The sequence below is a fragment of the Opisthocomus hoazin genome, chromosome 8, assembly GCF_030867145.1.
Source record: "Opisthocomus hoazin isolate bOpiHoa1 chromosome 8, bOpiHoa1.hap1, whole genome shotgun sequence".
NCBI lineage: Eukaryota > Metazoa > Chordata > Aves > Opisthocomiformes > Opisthocomidae > Opisthocomus > Opisthocomus hoazin.
Window position 1 is genome coordinate 4,542,905 of NC_134421.1, and position 14,483 is coordinate 4,557,387.

The 14,483-nt window shown below is 40.7% G+C and overlaps 1 protein-coding gene across 4 annotated transcripts in view; it reads left to right on the forward strand.

The window, feature by feature from the left end:
* The window catches only part of FGD4 (FYVE, RhoGEF and PH domain containing 4), a 125,213-nt gene that overhangs the window by 103,072 nt on the left and 7,658 nt on the right, over window positions 1–14,483 (forward strand). For all 4 annotated transcript variants that reach the window (XM_075428757.1, XM_075428754.1, XM_075428756.1 and 1 more), the window contains exons 7-15: window positions 2,998–3,154; window positions 4,284–4,422; window positions 5,329–5,387; window positions 6,025–6,171; window positions 7,660–7,832; window positions 10,837–10,867; window positions 11,037–11,132; window positions 11,535–11,660; window positions 13,907–14,047. In XM_075428757.1, coding sequence (XP_075284872.1) covers window positions 2,998–3,154; window positions 4,284–4,422; window positions 5,329–5,387; window positions 6,025–6,171; window positions 7,660–7,832; window positions 10,837–10,867; window positions 11,037–11,132; window positions 11,535–11,660; window positions 13,907–14,047 — 1,069 coding nt within the window. The remainder of the gene's footprint in view (window positions 1–2,997; window positions 3,155–4,283; window positions 4,423–5,328; window positions 5,388–6,024; window positions 6,172–7,659; window positions 7,833–10,836; window positions 10,868–11,036; window positions 11,133–11,534; window positions 11,661–13,906; window positions 14,048–14,483) is intronic.

The following is a 14,483-nucleotide window of genomic DNA, read 5'->3' on the forward strand; positions in this document are numbered from 1 at the left end:
AAATTGCTCACCGATACTGTGTGTATAATTCTATAGCTCCAAAGGCTGAAAAGCGCTTTTGCAGATGAGCTTTGACTATTGGTGCAAAACTAATAAATTGCATCATAAGGATATTATCTTTCCCACGTTACTTGGAAACAACCTCTGTGCTGTGCCTGAGACGGCCCCTTTAAATGTCCTTGAAACATTCTGCTTTTGGGAGGAGTTAAAAGAAAGGGTGCAGCTGAAGAGAACTATTTCTGAGGATTGCTGAAAGAAAAATCTGGGATAACTTTCTCTCCCCATCCCCAGCCTCTGAGATTGTCTGGCACAACAGCTTCTGCTGGACAGAGAGTTCATTTTCCTCAGCAGTTCCCCTGATTGGATATAGAAAATATTTGAGTATGTTCTCTTGGTAGGTTTATGCATGTCTTGTATTATTCTTTATCTGCTCCTTCTGTTATTCTCTAGCTTCCAATAAAAATAGCTGGGTAAACATTTCTGACACTTTCCCTAAGCTGTGGTTTGTTTTGAAAACTTCAGGTAAAAATATATGGTTTTGCAACTGGGAAAGCAGCTCAGCAGCAGACTCTTCTTTCCTAGCAGAGAAGGCAGTGTGAATCTAAGCTCATCGAGTGGGAGTGAAATGGTCTGTTAGATGCGTTTGGAATGAGTTGAGCAGCAGCTGGAGCTGCAGAGCTTTTACAACATATGGCTTGAGAACATTGGAAGCAGCCTTGTTGCGATATATTTCCCATGAAAGGAGCATAACAGAGCGTAACAGCGATCCCGTATCAAACAAAACACCCGGCTGCCTCTGCCTTTGTACCTGAGGATGACCAGCAGCAGATAGCTGGGGAGTAGCGTAAGAACATGGTGTGATAGCCTCTGGGGGGTGGGGGTGGTGGTGAAGAAATTTTTTCACTCTTCCAACGCAAAGATTTGGAATCTGTGGCAATTACAGAGCTGATCTGCTCATAGGATTTGTTTCACTTTGACGCCGCAGCTTTCAGTTTTGTTGGATGACTGTTAGCTCGTACGTTGGAAGGGAAAGCAGTCGTTCCGTAGGCACCTCTGCTGTGCTGTGATTTTACTGACCATTCCTTAGTCTTCCTGCAGCCACTGCAGGCTTGAAATGAGATGCTGCAAATCACGACTAGTAAGTCAGCTGTGTCATGTTGGAGTTCTTAGAATACAAAAATGAATACCATCATGGTCTGATAACACAGGAACGTGAAGTGTTTCTCTACCTCTGCTACAATGTGAAGTCCTGTTTCTTGACCCACATCATGATGTGGGTCCATGGTGATAGTTTGGGTCCATGGTAATAGTTCTCTCTCTGATCTGTCTATCCAAGAGACAGTAACAGCCCTGGACCTGATGTCGTTTTGTAGAATTCAGTATTTTGGCTCCTGCGTAGTGTTCGGATGTGAGATGAGCTAGTTGTCTGTACTTTGTAAGTCCGTCAAGGGAGGATGCTGTTCGCAAAGGTTCTGCTTTCTGCAGCTTCCCCTGCCCTTCTCCCTCTTCCAGAGTTGTTTGTGGACCTTGTCTTTCTTACCTGAAATGATGATGAATTTGTGTTTCTACAGCCTCAGAGTTTTTGGACATGTAGGGGCCTCGCATGAAAAGTAGTTATGAAATTTTTGAATCTTCAGAGACGGTGAAATTGCAGCGCTCGGTGTGAGTGAGCAGCCATGGGTATCCAGGGAGCAGGCACAGCAAACCACTCCTACTTCTTGTTTACAAAAGTTTTAACATTTTCTTCTCATGTCTGTCTAGTAATAGTTGTGAAGCAGTTAAGGAGAAGTATTCTTTTTTTGTGCCGGTTTCTTTAGATAAAAAGGATTGCTACAGTCTTTTCTGCTGTAAGTTTTTTTTTTAATTGCAAAATTTTATAATTATCTGTTAAATTTGTCAGAAAACTTTAATGTCTGTGAGGGTTTGGGGTTTTTTTTGGTGACCGTTAGAAATGTGTTCACATTTCCTTCACTTCTATTAGAATTGGCATGATTTGTATTTTATTGTCAGTTAAAAATTCTGCTGCTACATTGCAATAAAGTGCCATTCAGTGAATCAAAGGAGAGAGTTTTTGTTTTAAATTGCTAGCTTGCCTTTGGAAGTGTACGTGTCTGCCAGCGTGTAGAGTGGTTGAACAAATCCGTGAAGCTAATTCGGGGTGGAGAGCCTTGGTGATTTCAGAGACCGACTTCCCACCCTGTCTTGTCCCCATCTGTGGCTGCCGGGCCCAGCAGTAGCTCAGACCTCAGCCAGGTCTCACACAGGTACCTGCTGGCCCCCCCAGGGGCAGCTGGGGCTGGACCAGCCTTCGCCAGTTCTGGCAGTAATCGCCCTTCAGATAACTTCTCCCTTCTGCGCAGCTTTTCTCTTGGAGGAGCGGTGTGCTGGAGCAGACTGCTGAAGTAATTGCAGTAGATTGCTTCTCTTTAGACCACGGCATTGACTTCAGACTTTCAGATACCCAGAGGTACTGCGTTTCTGAGTCTGTCCTGGAAAATGAAAGGTGAAACGTGTTTCCTGTGGTAGTTCTCGGAGATGTGTGTGTGCCGTTCCGCTTTCTTTGTGTGCATCAAGAACGCACCTTCTCTCGGCCTCTCCACCAGTTTCTTTGCTCTTCTGTTTTATCTGCAGATGCTGTTAGTAATCGGGAATGATGTGGGAAAGTTCTCACAAAAGACTGGGATCTGGAATCCAAGGAATTCTCTCTACTTCATAGGTTTTCCTAGATAAATAATGATTTTTTTGAAGTTGTAAATACATGTATTTGGATAAGGCACAGACGGGAAGCTGTACAGTATCGATTTAGTCCTCAAACAAAACTGCGGGTTAGATATTTAGAGTGTAAAGTAGTGTCAGAACAAGATAATGTAGTTTTAAGGAACTGCAAATAAAATAAATTAGGCCATGTTTTGCAAACAAAACATTTCAAGTTTTTCATTATAGATAGTTGTTTTTTTTTTCCTATTTGCTCTGAGATTCCGCCCTCTTACTTTGCAGGACTACCACCCCCAGAATTGGAGATATTCTGCAAAAGCTAGCTCCTTTCCTCAAGATGTATGGAGAGTACGTGAAGAATTTTGATAACGCAATGGAGTTGGTGAAAACGTGGACTGAACGGTCACCTCAATTCAAATTCATTATTCAGGACATTCAGGTAATGGGCAGAATAACGTAGATCTCTAAGTGTATTTTTGTATATGCTTCTGTTATAGGTATGTGGGTGAAAACAGGGGTAAAGAGAAAATTAAATACCAAATCACTTAGAATTAGGGGTTGTTGTTTTTGTCTGCTTCACACTGCGTTCTGTGTCTTTTCCTTCTCCATTCACACGTGCACAAATCCCCCCACAAATCCAGCCTTTCCAGCGCAACAGAGGACCGAAGTGGAAAGGCTGAAACATGAGAAGAGTAAAAATATGCTACATTTTGTCACAGATGCCAAAAGTAAATACTGTTTTAGGCTCAAGTGACATAGCAGTGCAAGTGTAGATCCTTGCACGGACTCCGTAAGTACTCTGTTGGCTCACACCAGCTATGCAGAGCACTACACATTGGCAGTGAGCACAGAATCCGAAATGCGGAGCCACCAAAGGTCGAGAAAGCTGAGCAGTTCAGCACCGCGCCGTCCCGTTCAAAGGTGCGTTGGGTACCCTCGGGTGCTCCCCGTGGGTTTCTCTGTGCCTTGACAGGTATGAGTCTTCCTCCTGCAGGCTCAGAAGCTGGAAATAGGTTAAGGTATTTCTGCTTAAATGTACTGCTCTGTGGGGGTTTGCGATTTGAAGCCAGTGAAGACAGCTAAGTGTATTTTAATGCAATCTTTTGATTGCATCTGAGATTATGGATATTAACATGCATCTTAAAACACTTCTGAGGGGGGTTACATTATGAATGAAACTGAAAGGAAGCACTCCATTCTCAGATAAATGGGCTGTAAAAGGTATATTTTAAGAACTGTTTTCTAATACGTGGTCATGAACTGTTTTTTGTAATTCAGTTGTAATTTTGTCTGAGTTATTACAAAACTAAGTTAAACACACTGGAGTTTGGGAAGTATTTTTGGTATGACTTTTATTTGTGAATTCCGCTGGATGCTTAGAAAACTCATTACAATTATTTTTAGGAAAGAATTTCTAGTTATTTGGTTCAGTGAAGTAGCTCTATTTTCTTCCAGAAGGTCCATCATCCATGTTTCTAAATACATTATTTATGCTTTATCAGTCATAACTTTTACTATATTCTAATAACGTTTTTGTCTACTACATTGAAATGTTTACAATTTTTTAGAAGGAAAAAGTGTGTGGAAATTTGACATTGCAACATCACATGCTAGAACCAGTGCAACGCATTCCACGCTACGAGATGCTTCTGAAGGACTACCTAAGGAAATTGCCTCAGGATTCTCTAGACTGGAAAGATGCTGAAAGTAAATATCTTCTAGCCGTTAAAAGAGCTGTAATAAGATATTAGCAAGAGATTACAGTAAATGAAAGATATTTTCAGGAAAAATAAAGTGAAGAAGCAAAGTCCCTCTGAGAAGAATCTCTTCAGTGCAGTTGTAGGATTCTTTGAAAAAAATCTGTTTTAATAGAGGATGAAGTTACTATTAAAGCTGTGAAGCCTTCAGCGTTCTCCTCCTGGAGCACATAAGTTTTGCTTTCGTTTTGGAATAGCGCCCAGGTTTTGATTCAGTTGCTTGGATGGTCTGGGGTTGTGGTGGTTTTTCACTGTTTCTTTGTTTTTGGCAGCATTTTGGTTTGCTTTACGCACGTTTGGAATGTGTGTCTCTTGTTTGTAAAAAATTGCCGTTAGATTCATTATTGTATTTTGAAGCTCCTGTAGGGAAAAAGAACAGCCGATTTTTAAATTTATTCTCTCTGTGTTTACACAAGAACAGTTCAGGCTATTTCCACAGATAGTTTTTTGAAACATTTCATTGTTAGTACCATTACTGTAAATATTTGTCATATGAGCTGTTTCAACTAAAAAACATAGTTTGACATTCTGGCCTACTTTGAGAAAAGAGGGGAGAGAACCATGACTGCTCATGTCACAAAAAACATGGTTGAAAGTGTTGAAGCTCTAAAGGAATCTGCAGTAATTCTCTTCTGATCTTCCCAGATTATAATTTCTATTTGGCAGCTGACTTTCTTATGCTTTCCACTTTATCTTGGTTACTTTTTATTGATAATTTAAGAGATTTGTTGTAGTGTGTAATTTACATAAAAATGGCAAACAATTTTGTAGAATGATCGATTTTTTTTCTATGCAAGATATAAATATGTACAAATGCAGCTGTTTGGTTTCACTTTTTTCTTTTTCTTCTGTCTAGAATCCCTGGAGATTATATCCACTGCAGCAAGTCACTCGAATAGTGCAATAAGAAAAATGGTAAATGGTCCTTCTTTTCCTCTTCACTTCTTGATATATTCTATTGGAGTATTTGGTGAAGCTAGGAGTGTGAATTGCAAATCTTCCCTGAAATGGCCAAAATGGGTTTCCTGGGTCCAAGTGAATGCTCCCACTTAATCTGTTTATATGGCTGCTGGGAATGATAGACAAAATTTCACGTGACATCTCATTCTGTCAAGTGGAAAATGGGACAGACGAGGTTTCTCTCCTGGCTCAAACAGCTGACGCCATGCTGGACTCTCAACCTGGTTTAATCTGGTTTTGTCAGCGGAAGGATAACGTTTGTAAAGAGTAGTTACTATTTGTCTACTGTATTGGGCTGGCGTGACAGATACTTCGTTAAGTGTGTGAGATATTTTTGACAAGAAATAATGCAGGCCATATGCATAACTGCATTTTTTAAATTGCCACGTGGATAACATTTCTAAAAGTACTTGTTGCCGTGTCAACTAAGTTCCTCAGGCTGTAGGACTGGCCGTACATACTGGGTATATATATGTTTTTCAAAGCTAACATTCTCCAGACTTACACAAGCTCCCATCCCATTTCATTCAAACATGCTTAAAGATCTCTACTTTTAATTAACAAGTTTTATAACTGTATTTTTGCTGTAAAGGAGAATCTAAAGAAATTGTTAGAGATATACGAGATGCTGGGAGAAGAGGAAGACATTGTGAACCCTTCAAATGAACTGATAAAAGAAGGGCAGATCCTTAAACTCGCTGCTCGCAATACGTCTGCTCAAGAACGGTATCTTTTCCTGGTAAGTCTGGTGGCCTCTGTTTGCAGGAGTGGCTGCATACCTTTCTAGGCTTGAAAGAACTACCAAAGAGAGAGGGAAATCCTCTCTGATTGATGTCACTGCCTTTCCACTGGTGATATTAGAGCATGAGTAAACCTGCTGCTGCCTACAGAAAGGCTTGAAGACACCACTGGATACATGGTTATAAATAAATGGAACCCGTGTCCAGCAGCTGACTTTTAAATAAGCGGTGGCTGATTATAAATGCAGGCCCTAGAGCCTGAGAACTTTGTCATTCTTGTGAAACTGAAGTGCAAAAGCTTAGCAACTTCGGATTTTGGTCCTGATCGATTGTCCGTATTGGGGTCCCAGTAAGTCGTGTGGTCCTGTGGGAGCTTGTTACCGTGGCAGGTGATCCTCCTGTCAGGTGTCTGCGTCCTGTCTTGGAACTAACAAACCACAGCCATGCACCCTTACAGCTCCCTTGGAAAAGGTTTGATGTAGTTTAGTGCTTCCCAGGCATTTAAAAATTGCTGATATGTTTTTGCTTATGGGCCTCTGGCATTGCACACCTTCTGGTTAATAAACACCGGGAACAGGCTGTTGAGGCACAGCTCCTGTTGATCTGTGCTGCAAACAAAAGGAGAAATCGTTGAGTAGTAAGACCTCGGATGGGGCTTGACAGCTGATTAAAAGGATGTGCCCTCCATATGAGAGGCGACAAGTTCAAATGGGCTCTGGCTGTGATACAGGCTAGACAATAGGCTAGACAGGACTTCTATGAAATATGACCTAACTCAAGCGAGTTTCTCTTTTTAATAATTAATTGTGAGGGAATGTGAGGGGAGAAATGTGAGAAAATTGAACACTATAGATCTGATTTAATAACTATGCTTCTAGGCTGGGGCTTTAGACATTTAAACATTATTTAGAGTTCTAATCTTTAATAGGGGAATGTATCTTTGTCCTGCTCATGTACTATTTTTTTCCTGTGATATTGAGGGTTTCAGTCAATAAAAACTCTTAAGTTCTGTCTTGCAGAAAAGAAAAATTATGTCCTCAAATAATATGAGTTACAACTTCTACAAACACAAATGGTTTTGGTACAGGGTAAATATAACTGTGTACACTGAAGAAAAGAGTTCTTATTTGGCCATTTAGAGTAGGTTTTTCAGAATTGGGGCATAAGAATGGGTTTGTCTAACAAAAGGTTTAAAGTGGTATAAAATGTCCAGTCTGAGTATAGTTCATAATAAATGCTGTGAAGACTTCTGCATATACAGAGCAATTATTCTTCTATCCACTGAAGCTGTCCTTTAATTTTATTTCTAAACAAATAAGAAAAAGAAGTTGTCTTGCATTAGAGCTTTGGTTGTCTTGTGTATCAGCTGAGCGGGAAAGAACCTGCTTTCTCACCCAGTAAGTCTAGCTTTGCGATATCGTCCATCTCTGGGTAGAATCTGTGTCTGTTTTTGTTCCTGTGAAGCCATGTGTTTATTTTTTCCCCAGTTTAACAATATGTTGCTCTACTGCGTCCCCAAATTCAGCCTGGTAGGATCAAAGTTCTCAGTTCGAACCAGAGTCGGCATAGATGGTATGAAGATTATAGAAACTCATAATGAGGAATATCCACACACTTTTCAAGTGTCTGGAAAAGAGCGAACGCTGGAGTTGCAAGCCAGGTACGCAGTCTTTTTATCTCGTTTTTGGAGGATTAAATGTGTATGCACAAAAGAGTGGACTAGGAGATCTGGAGAAAGATGCAGTGGACTTCATCTTAATATCACTGTTCTGAATATAGCCTGGGCTGCCAAAAATCATAAATTGTCAGTCAAATAATCTCTTGGAGTAGAAGATGAATCTACAATGTATAGTGCACTGCCTTATTTTGCAGAAACACCTAAGACAGCTGTGAATGGGCTGGCTGGAAAATTGAAAGCAGCATATCTGATCCAAAGGCAGTCTGTCCGACCTTAGCGTTTTGGGACACTGAATGTGTTCGTCTCTGGGCAGTGCTGCTGCCTCTGGTACCTGAGCCACCTTGGTACAAAGGAATCTGTTCACCTCGGGGCATGTCCACCCAACAAGACCCTCCACCATATGTCCACAGAACATAGTTTTCTGCAGTGGTAGATGGGCACCTGCTTTCCTCCATTCCTTGGGCCTGTTTCCTCAGGTCCCAGGTATCAACCTCACCCTGGAAGGCAAGTTCTCCTTTTAGTTCTTGGGTCCTTTTTCTCCAGTTGCACTCTTCTGACTGGCACTTTTCTGCTTTCCTTATTAGTCCTCCTGTCCTTCTCTTGCTGGGTTACCTTCTCATTGCTGCGTTTTGCACTGCCCAGACTAAACCTTCCCTGTACAGACTGCCCCACTTCAGATAAAGTAGGGTGCTCCACCTCTCCTTTCGGACCTGCTTAGAGATCCTATTCTTAGTTGTCAGGATTTCATTGCAGAGAGGGAAGGATTAAATAAGCAGGAGGATGTCTGTGATGAACACAGTTCTGTGTTGACACCATGTATTTGGGAACAAACCATAGCTTGCTACCAAACGAGCTTGCAAGCTACTTTCCTTTGGGCGGGGGGGGAAAACAACCTTGTAATATTCAATAAGAGTTACAGCAGTAAATATAGAAAGATAACAGCATACAGAAACTTACCTACACTATCACTGAATTTGAAATTAAATATATACTTTGAAAAATGACAGGAAAAAGCTTTCCACTAAGGTCTGCAAGACTTCTGGGGCATGTTTTTGGCTGCTGGTCACATCTACTATAAATTGCTGTATGATGTCTTACGGAGTATTTGGCAAGCTGTTACGCCATATACCTGTTTCAGTGGTGAAAGACAGCATCTTGCTGTGTTGTTTGTGAAGTATATTTTAACCGGAAGAAAAACGATACAGCAAAGCACGTTTATTTTGTTAACTTTCCCGCATTACCCTTAATTGCAAGATTATTGCATTAGTTTATTTTAGGTGTGAGAAGAACACGTTTTGTTTTGTGAACATTTTCAGAATGTGTTAAGTCTGTACAAAATTGTGAAGGAAGAAGTACCAAAAGAGATCTTATTCAATTATATCAGAACAATCTTGATTAATGTACAAGTATCGTATGTACCCTATACCTTAATGTCCTTAACTCATGAGCTTGTGTTAGCAGTGCTGTAATGTTTACTCTGCCCTTGGGGTTTTCTTTACAGGTAGGTGTCTCTTTATTTTGCAGAATACTATTTGAATACATTTTCAGTCACTGGTTTTAAACAGCTGGTAGATGATCTCTTTGAGAGGTTGCTGATCTGGTACGGCATTTAATAGCTCAGCTTTTGTATTTTAATGTAAGCAGGTAGGGAGAATTCTTGTGGCTGTTTAGACAGATTTCTTCTGCCTCGTATGCAGACAGTAGGTGGGAAGGGGAAGCACTTGTTTAGGATTCTGCTTGCTTAAAAGTTGTACTAATACTGCAAAACAACTTGTGAGGAGTCGTTTTTATTGAGATGCTGTAAAAGCTCTCTTTCACATCATAGAATGGTTTGGGTTGGAAGGGACCTTAAAGACCATCTGGTTCCAACCCCCCTGCCATGAGCAGGGACATCTTCCACCAGACCAGGTTGCTCAGAGCTCCATCCAACCTGGCCTTGAACACTGCCAGGGAGGGGGCAGCTACAGCTTCTCTGGGCAACCTGTTCCGGGGCCTCACCACCCTCATGGTGAAGAATCCTTCAGAGCAATCCATAGAAAAATAAAATTTTGCATGGCTGGTATTGCGTGGCTATGGAAGTGGGTTTTTTCCACATCATTTTCCAAGGAGGAGGCCACTTTTGAAGAGCCAGATATCCGGTGGTGTTAATTCTCATCTTTCTGACTTAAAGTTTGGAGATAAACTGGTTTCATTACTAGCCCCAGCCAGCAGTTCCTGACAGTGCTGTTGCTTGTGATACAAGATGCTTTTCCAAAGATTTGAATGTCAAAGTCCTGCTGATACATTTTAAAGACAAGGCTGTTCTACAAGATCGGAGTTGAATATGCTTCCTCTCTCATCTTTGTCTTGGCTGTATAACTCATCTGTACTTACTGTTCAGTCATCTGTATCTGCTCTAATGCATAAAAGGGAAATTTCTGCTCTTTGCTTTACAGTATTCAAAGACATTTTTCCTTTTGTTTAATTGGATACTCTTCTTGCCACTGTAGAGGAGTTTAAACAACAGCAACAACAAAAAAGCATGAAGGAAATGACTTTTGTTCAGGAGGGAGGAAGATTTAAGAGATACACAGAAGAAGTGTGTGTTAGTATGTGAACTTCATAGTGCATGAAATGAGAGGAGAAACAAACACCTGCACCTGAACTTTGCATTGTCCTCTTTACTTCTCCGTCCCATTCTTAAAAAAAAAAATAAAATAAAATAAAGTCTAACAATGCAAATACTATTACAACTTTTAAATCCATTTACATTTATCTCTCAACTTGAATTCACTGCTTAGTGTTGCAAGCTTGTGAAGCCTGAAGTCATGCTTTTGTTTTCTGTTTTGGTTTGGTTTTTTTAAAGTTGTACAGTTAATGATTAGTATCGCTTAAATTTCAATTCCTGAGAATTACTTCAGGGGCTTGGCCTTTGCAAGAAGTTGTTGATAGCGAGATAATGTTTCCTGAACTAGTTTTGGACTAATATGTCAAATATTTCTTTTAGTTCTGAACAAGATAAGGAAGAATGGATAAAGGTAAATTAATCTACATTCTTTATTTTCTAAACACTTTTTCACTGAAGCAATCAAAAAAGTAATATACTTTTGGGCTGTAGCTTCCCTCTGCTAATGAATAACTGGTCAGAATGCAGAGAGCCCATTTTAAATGTAATATGTTTGACGAATTTCTCCATTGTTTTCTTAGGCGCTTCAGAATACCATCGAAGCTTTTCAGCAGAGGAATGAAACTTTCCGGAACGCTATTGCTAAAGAGTTTGAAGACATGCCTGTTGAGGTTTCTGTAAGTTGCTGTTGTTCCTTTGTAACCTTCTTAGTACTCATTTTGTTCTGTAACTGGAAAAAGTTTGGCAGAAACTTTGTTTTCAAGCTCATCATTCTTACAGCAGAGGAATTTCAAAGTAGTCATCTTGTTGGTAATTGTTTTTCTTCATAATGCCAAATCTTATAAACAAGCTTCATTTTTTTCTTGAAATGCATAACAGAGCACCCTTTCAGCGATGCGTAATGATTTTTGACTGGGTTCTTTGTTATTTCTTGTATAGATTTCAAAACTGCATCTCGAGCTGTGTTTTGCCATTTCCTTTCTAGAGGAAGAGAATAATTATTTTCTCTATTTAAAGTACTGCGCAGCTTTTCATACTGGCTTTTTTTATTCTCCCATCCTCCCCCTGCCCCACTTCAGAACGCTGAGCTTGGGAAGCGAGCGCCAAGGTGGATCCGAGACAACGAAGTCACCATGTGCATGAAATGCAAGGAGCCCTTTAACGCACTGACAAGGAGAAGGCACCACTGCCGAGCGTGTGGACACGTAAGTGCAAACTCCTCACTGCCATAACTGCTGAGCCGGCCTGGGGCCGGGTCTAAGCACCTGACTTCTGGTGGCTGTGTGTTAGGTGGCCAAGTTTGTTGCTGCGCTTGGGGCTGAAAGGACGAGCTGTGTACAGGACACCACGAAGAATCCTCTGTCTGCTTTAGCTGGCAGGATGAATTTGGAAGTAATTTGGTGCAGTGGAAGACGTGAGGTTGTGTAAGATGCCCCAAGCCCCTGGACATACTGTATCGTTACTTCTGAGTGGCCTCCACTGATCTCAACAGTTTCAAGAGCGTATTAAACTGGCATAAGCCAGCGTTATCCCTGGCAGCACTGGCTGCCTCCTCTTCCCATTCTGCCACCTCCTCTCTCCTCTTCACAAGAAGATCATGAAGCCTGGCAGTTTTTCACAGGGTTAACTTGGAAACGTTCCCAGCTGGGTTCAGTGCGTAACTGTGTGAACATGAGCGAAGGCTCCGGGGTGACCTTAGGGCAGCTGCCAGTACCTGAAGGGGCCTACAGGAAGGATGGAGAGGGGCTTTTCACAAGGGGGTGTAGTGATAGGACAAGGGGGAATGACTGTAAACTAAAAGAGGGCAGATTTAGATTAGATATTGGGAAGAAATTCTTCCCCATGAGGGTGGTGAGGCACTGGCACAGGTTGCCCAGAGAAGCTGGGGCTGCCCCCTCCCTGGCAGGGTTCAAGGCCAGGTTGGATGGAGCTCTGAGCAACCTGGTCTGGTGGAAGATGTCCCTGCCCATGGCAGGGGGGTTGGAACCAGATGATCTTTAAGGTCCCTTCCAACCCAAACCAATTTATGATTCTGTGAAGCGTCAGGGAAGGAAAGCAGGTTAGGACAGGGAGCGAGTATTACTGCTGCTTTCCAGGTTTGATGCGATGGTAACATATGCTGCTTCAAAGCAGCCATGAAATAATGGTACGGCTTGAGAGTTTTCAGAAGTTAGCAAAAGAAGAGCAAACACACTATGCTTTCTCTTGCCATCCAGCAGCTATGTCTGTCTCCAGCAGATGGTAGTGCAAACCCAGGTTTAGTACTTGTTTTACAGGTTATCTTCTATGACTTCTTTCTAATGTTTTTAATGTGGTATGAACGCTTACTGCATTCACAGCCCTGCTTTTGTGCTTTGCAGAACACTGGAGACTTTTTCAGAAGCTCTGAATTATATACAGTTGTCACCTGGGATTTTTTTCTGGATCATTCTGTCTTAAAACTCCTCTGTTAATCTTAAAATCACACCCTTCCTTTTTTCACCCCTTCTGTTTAGGCCCCTAACTACTTACCTCCACTGTAGTTCTATCACATCTCCTTCCACTTGAATTCTAAAACATTTTTTTCATGGGAGTTAATTTGGGTCAGTGATAGTGTCTTTCCAGCAGTGGCTAACTGGGATTACTTAACTAGTATTCTCTAGAGATACTAGTGAAGGCAGTGACCTAGATTAGTACTGCAGAGCCCCGGTCCACAATAAAATTTTGTTCAGGTGTTTGAGTGGTTCAAGTCCATTTGCCTGCCTTCCTTTCTTGAAATAACCGCACTCACACTTTTTATGCAGGGCATCTCTTTCCCCTGAAAGAACATTTCTGTGGAAAAATATTTCTAAGGAAAGAACTTCTCTGGGATCTTCTTGCATTTCAGTTTTCTCTACGTGTTTTGTGAACTGACAAAAGACAGTGACATTGCCTTTATGTATTCTGTGTACTCATGAACAGATTCTGAAACTGTAAAATTAGTATTTCTTTGGTTAAAAAATTAACCATTTCTCATTTTATTAATTTTTTTAATCATTAAAAGTGCATCCCAGTTGTACATTTCTGAGGTTATGTAGAAAACAAAATGGTGAGTATGCCTTTTCAGGTTGGCATCTAAAGAAACTGGAGGGTTTTCTTCCCGCAGCAGGGTTTGTGCTATACCCTGATTCTATTCCTAACTTTAACCTACAGATGTAACTGAAAACATAGTGTGATTTTATACAAAGTTCCCACCAGGTAAATAGTACAAAGCACTTCTAGTTCAGAAGCAGTGGCACAAATTTGGAAAAAACATTATTTTCAATTCAGTTACTGTTGACATAATAGCATCATAAAGCAATTGTCTTTCTTGTTCTGTCTAATTAAACAATATATTACTAATTAGATATAGTAATATTGATTTTAAAGAAAATTCTGTTTCCATGAAGTTTCACAAACACTTATATGTTTGCTTCTCTTTTCTGTTTCTAAGGTGGTTTGCTGGAAATGTTCTGATTATAAGGCACATCTCGAATATGATGGCAATAAATTGAACAAAGTCTGTAAGGACTGTTATCATGTTATAATTGGTTGTACGGACAGTGAAGAAAAGAAGAAGAAAGGCATCTTAGAGGTATGTCATTTAAAAATACTGTATGTGCATAGTTGCAGACAGTTTCAGCTCATCAGCAGGTGAAAAATGGTAGCATTCTTGCAGGGCTATTTTCTGTTTGAGAAATAAGAAGTATTTGGACCAAATTCATCTTATCCAATAGATTTTGTTTTTCACTGTTCATCTTTTACAATACAACTTTGTTTCTTACAACTTCTTCTAAAGGAGGAATTATGATCCTTAGCTTGTTTGCTTCTTTCCTATTACGTCAGCTAATGTAATTAAACATTACCTTTCCTTATAAATATTTGGTTTTCTTCTTCTGTACTTAAGCTGTCGTAGCAACAAAACCCACTGCTGCTCCACTAATTCTTGAAAACATACACCCAAACTGAAAGCACTGGAGGTGGAGGAGAGGGGAATGAGGGAGAACTTTGCTATTTAGAGTCTGAGTAGT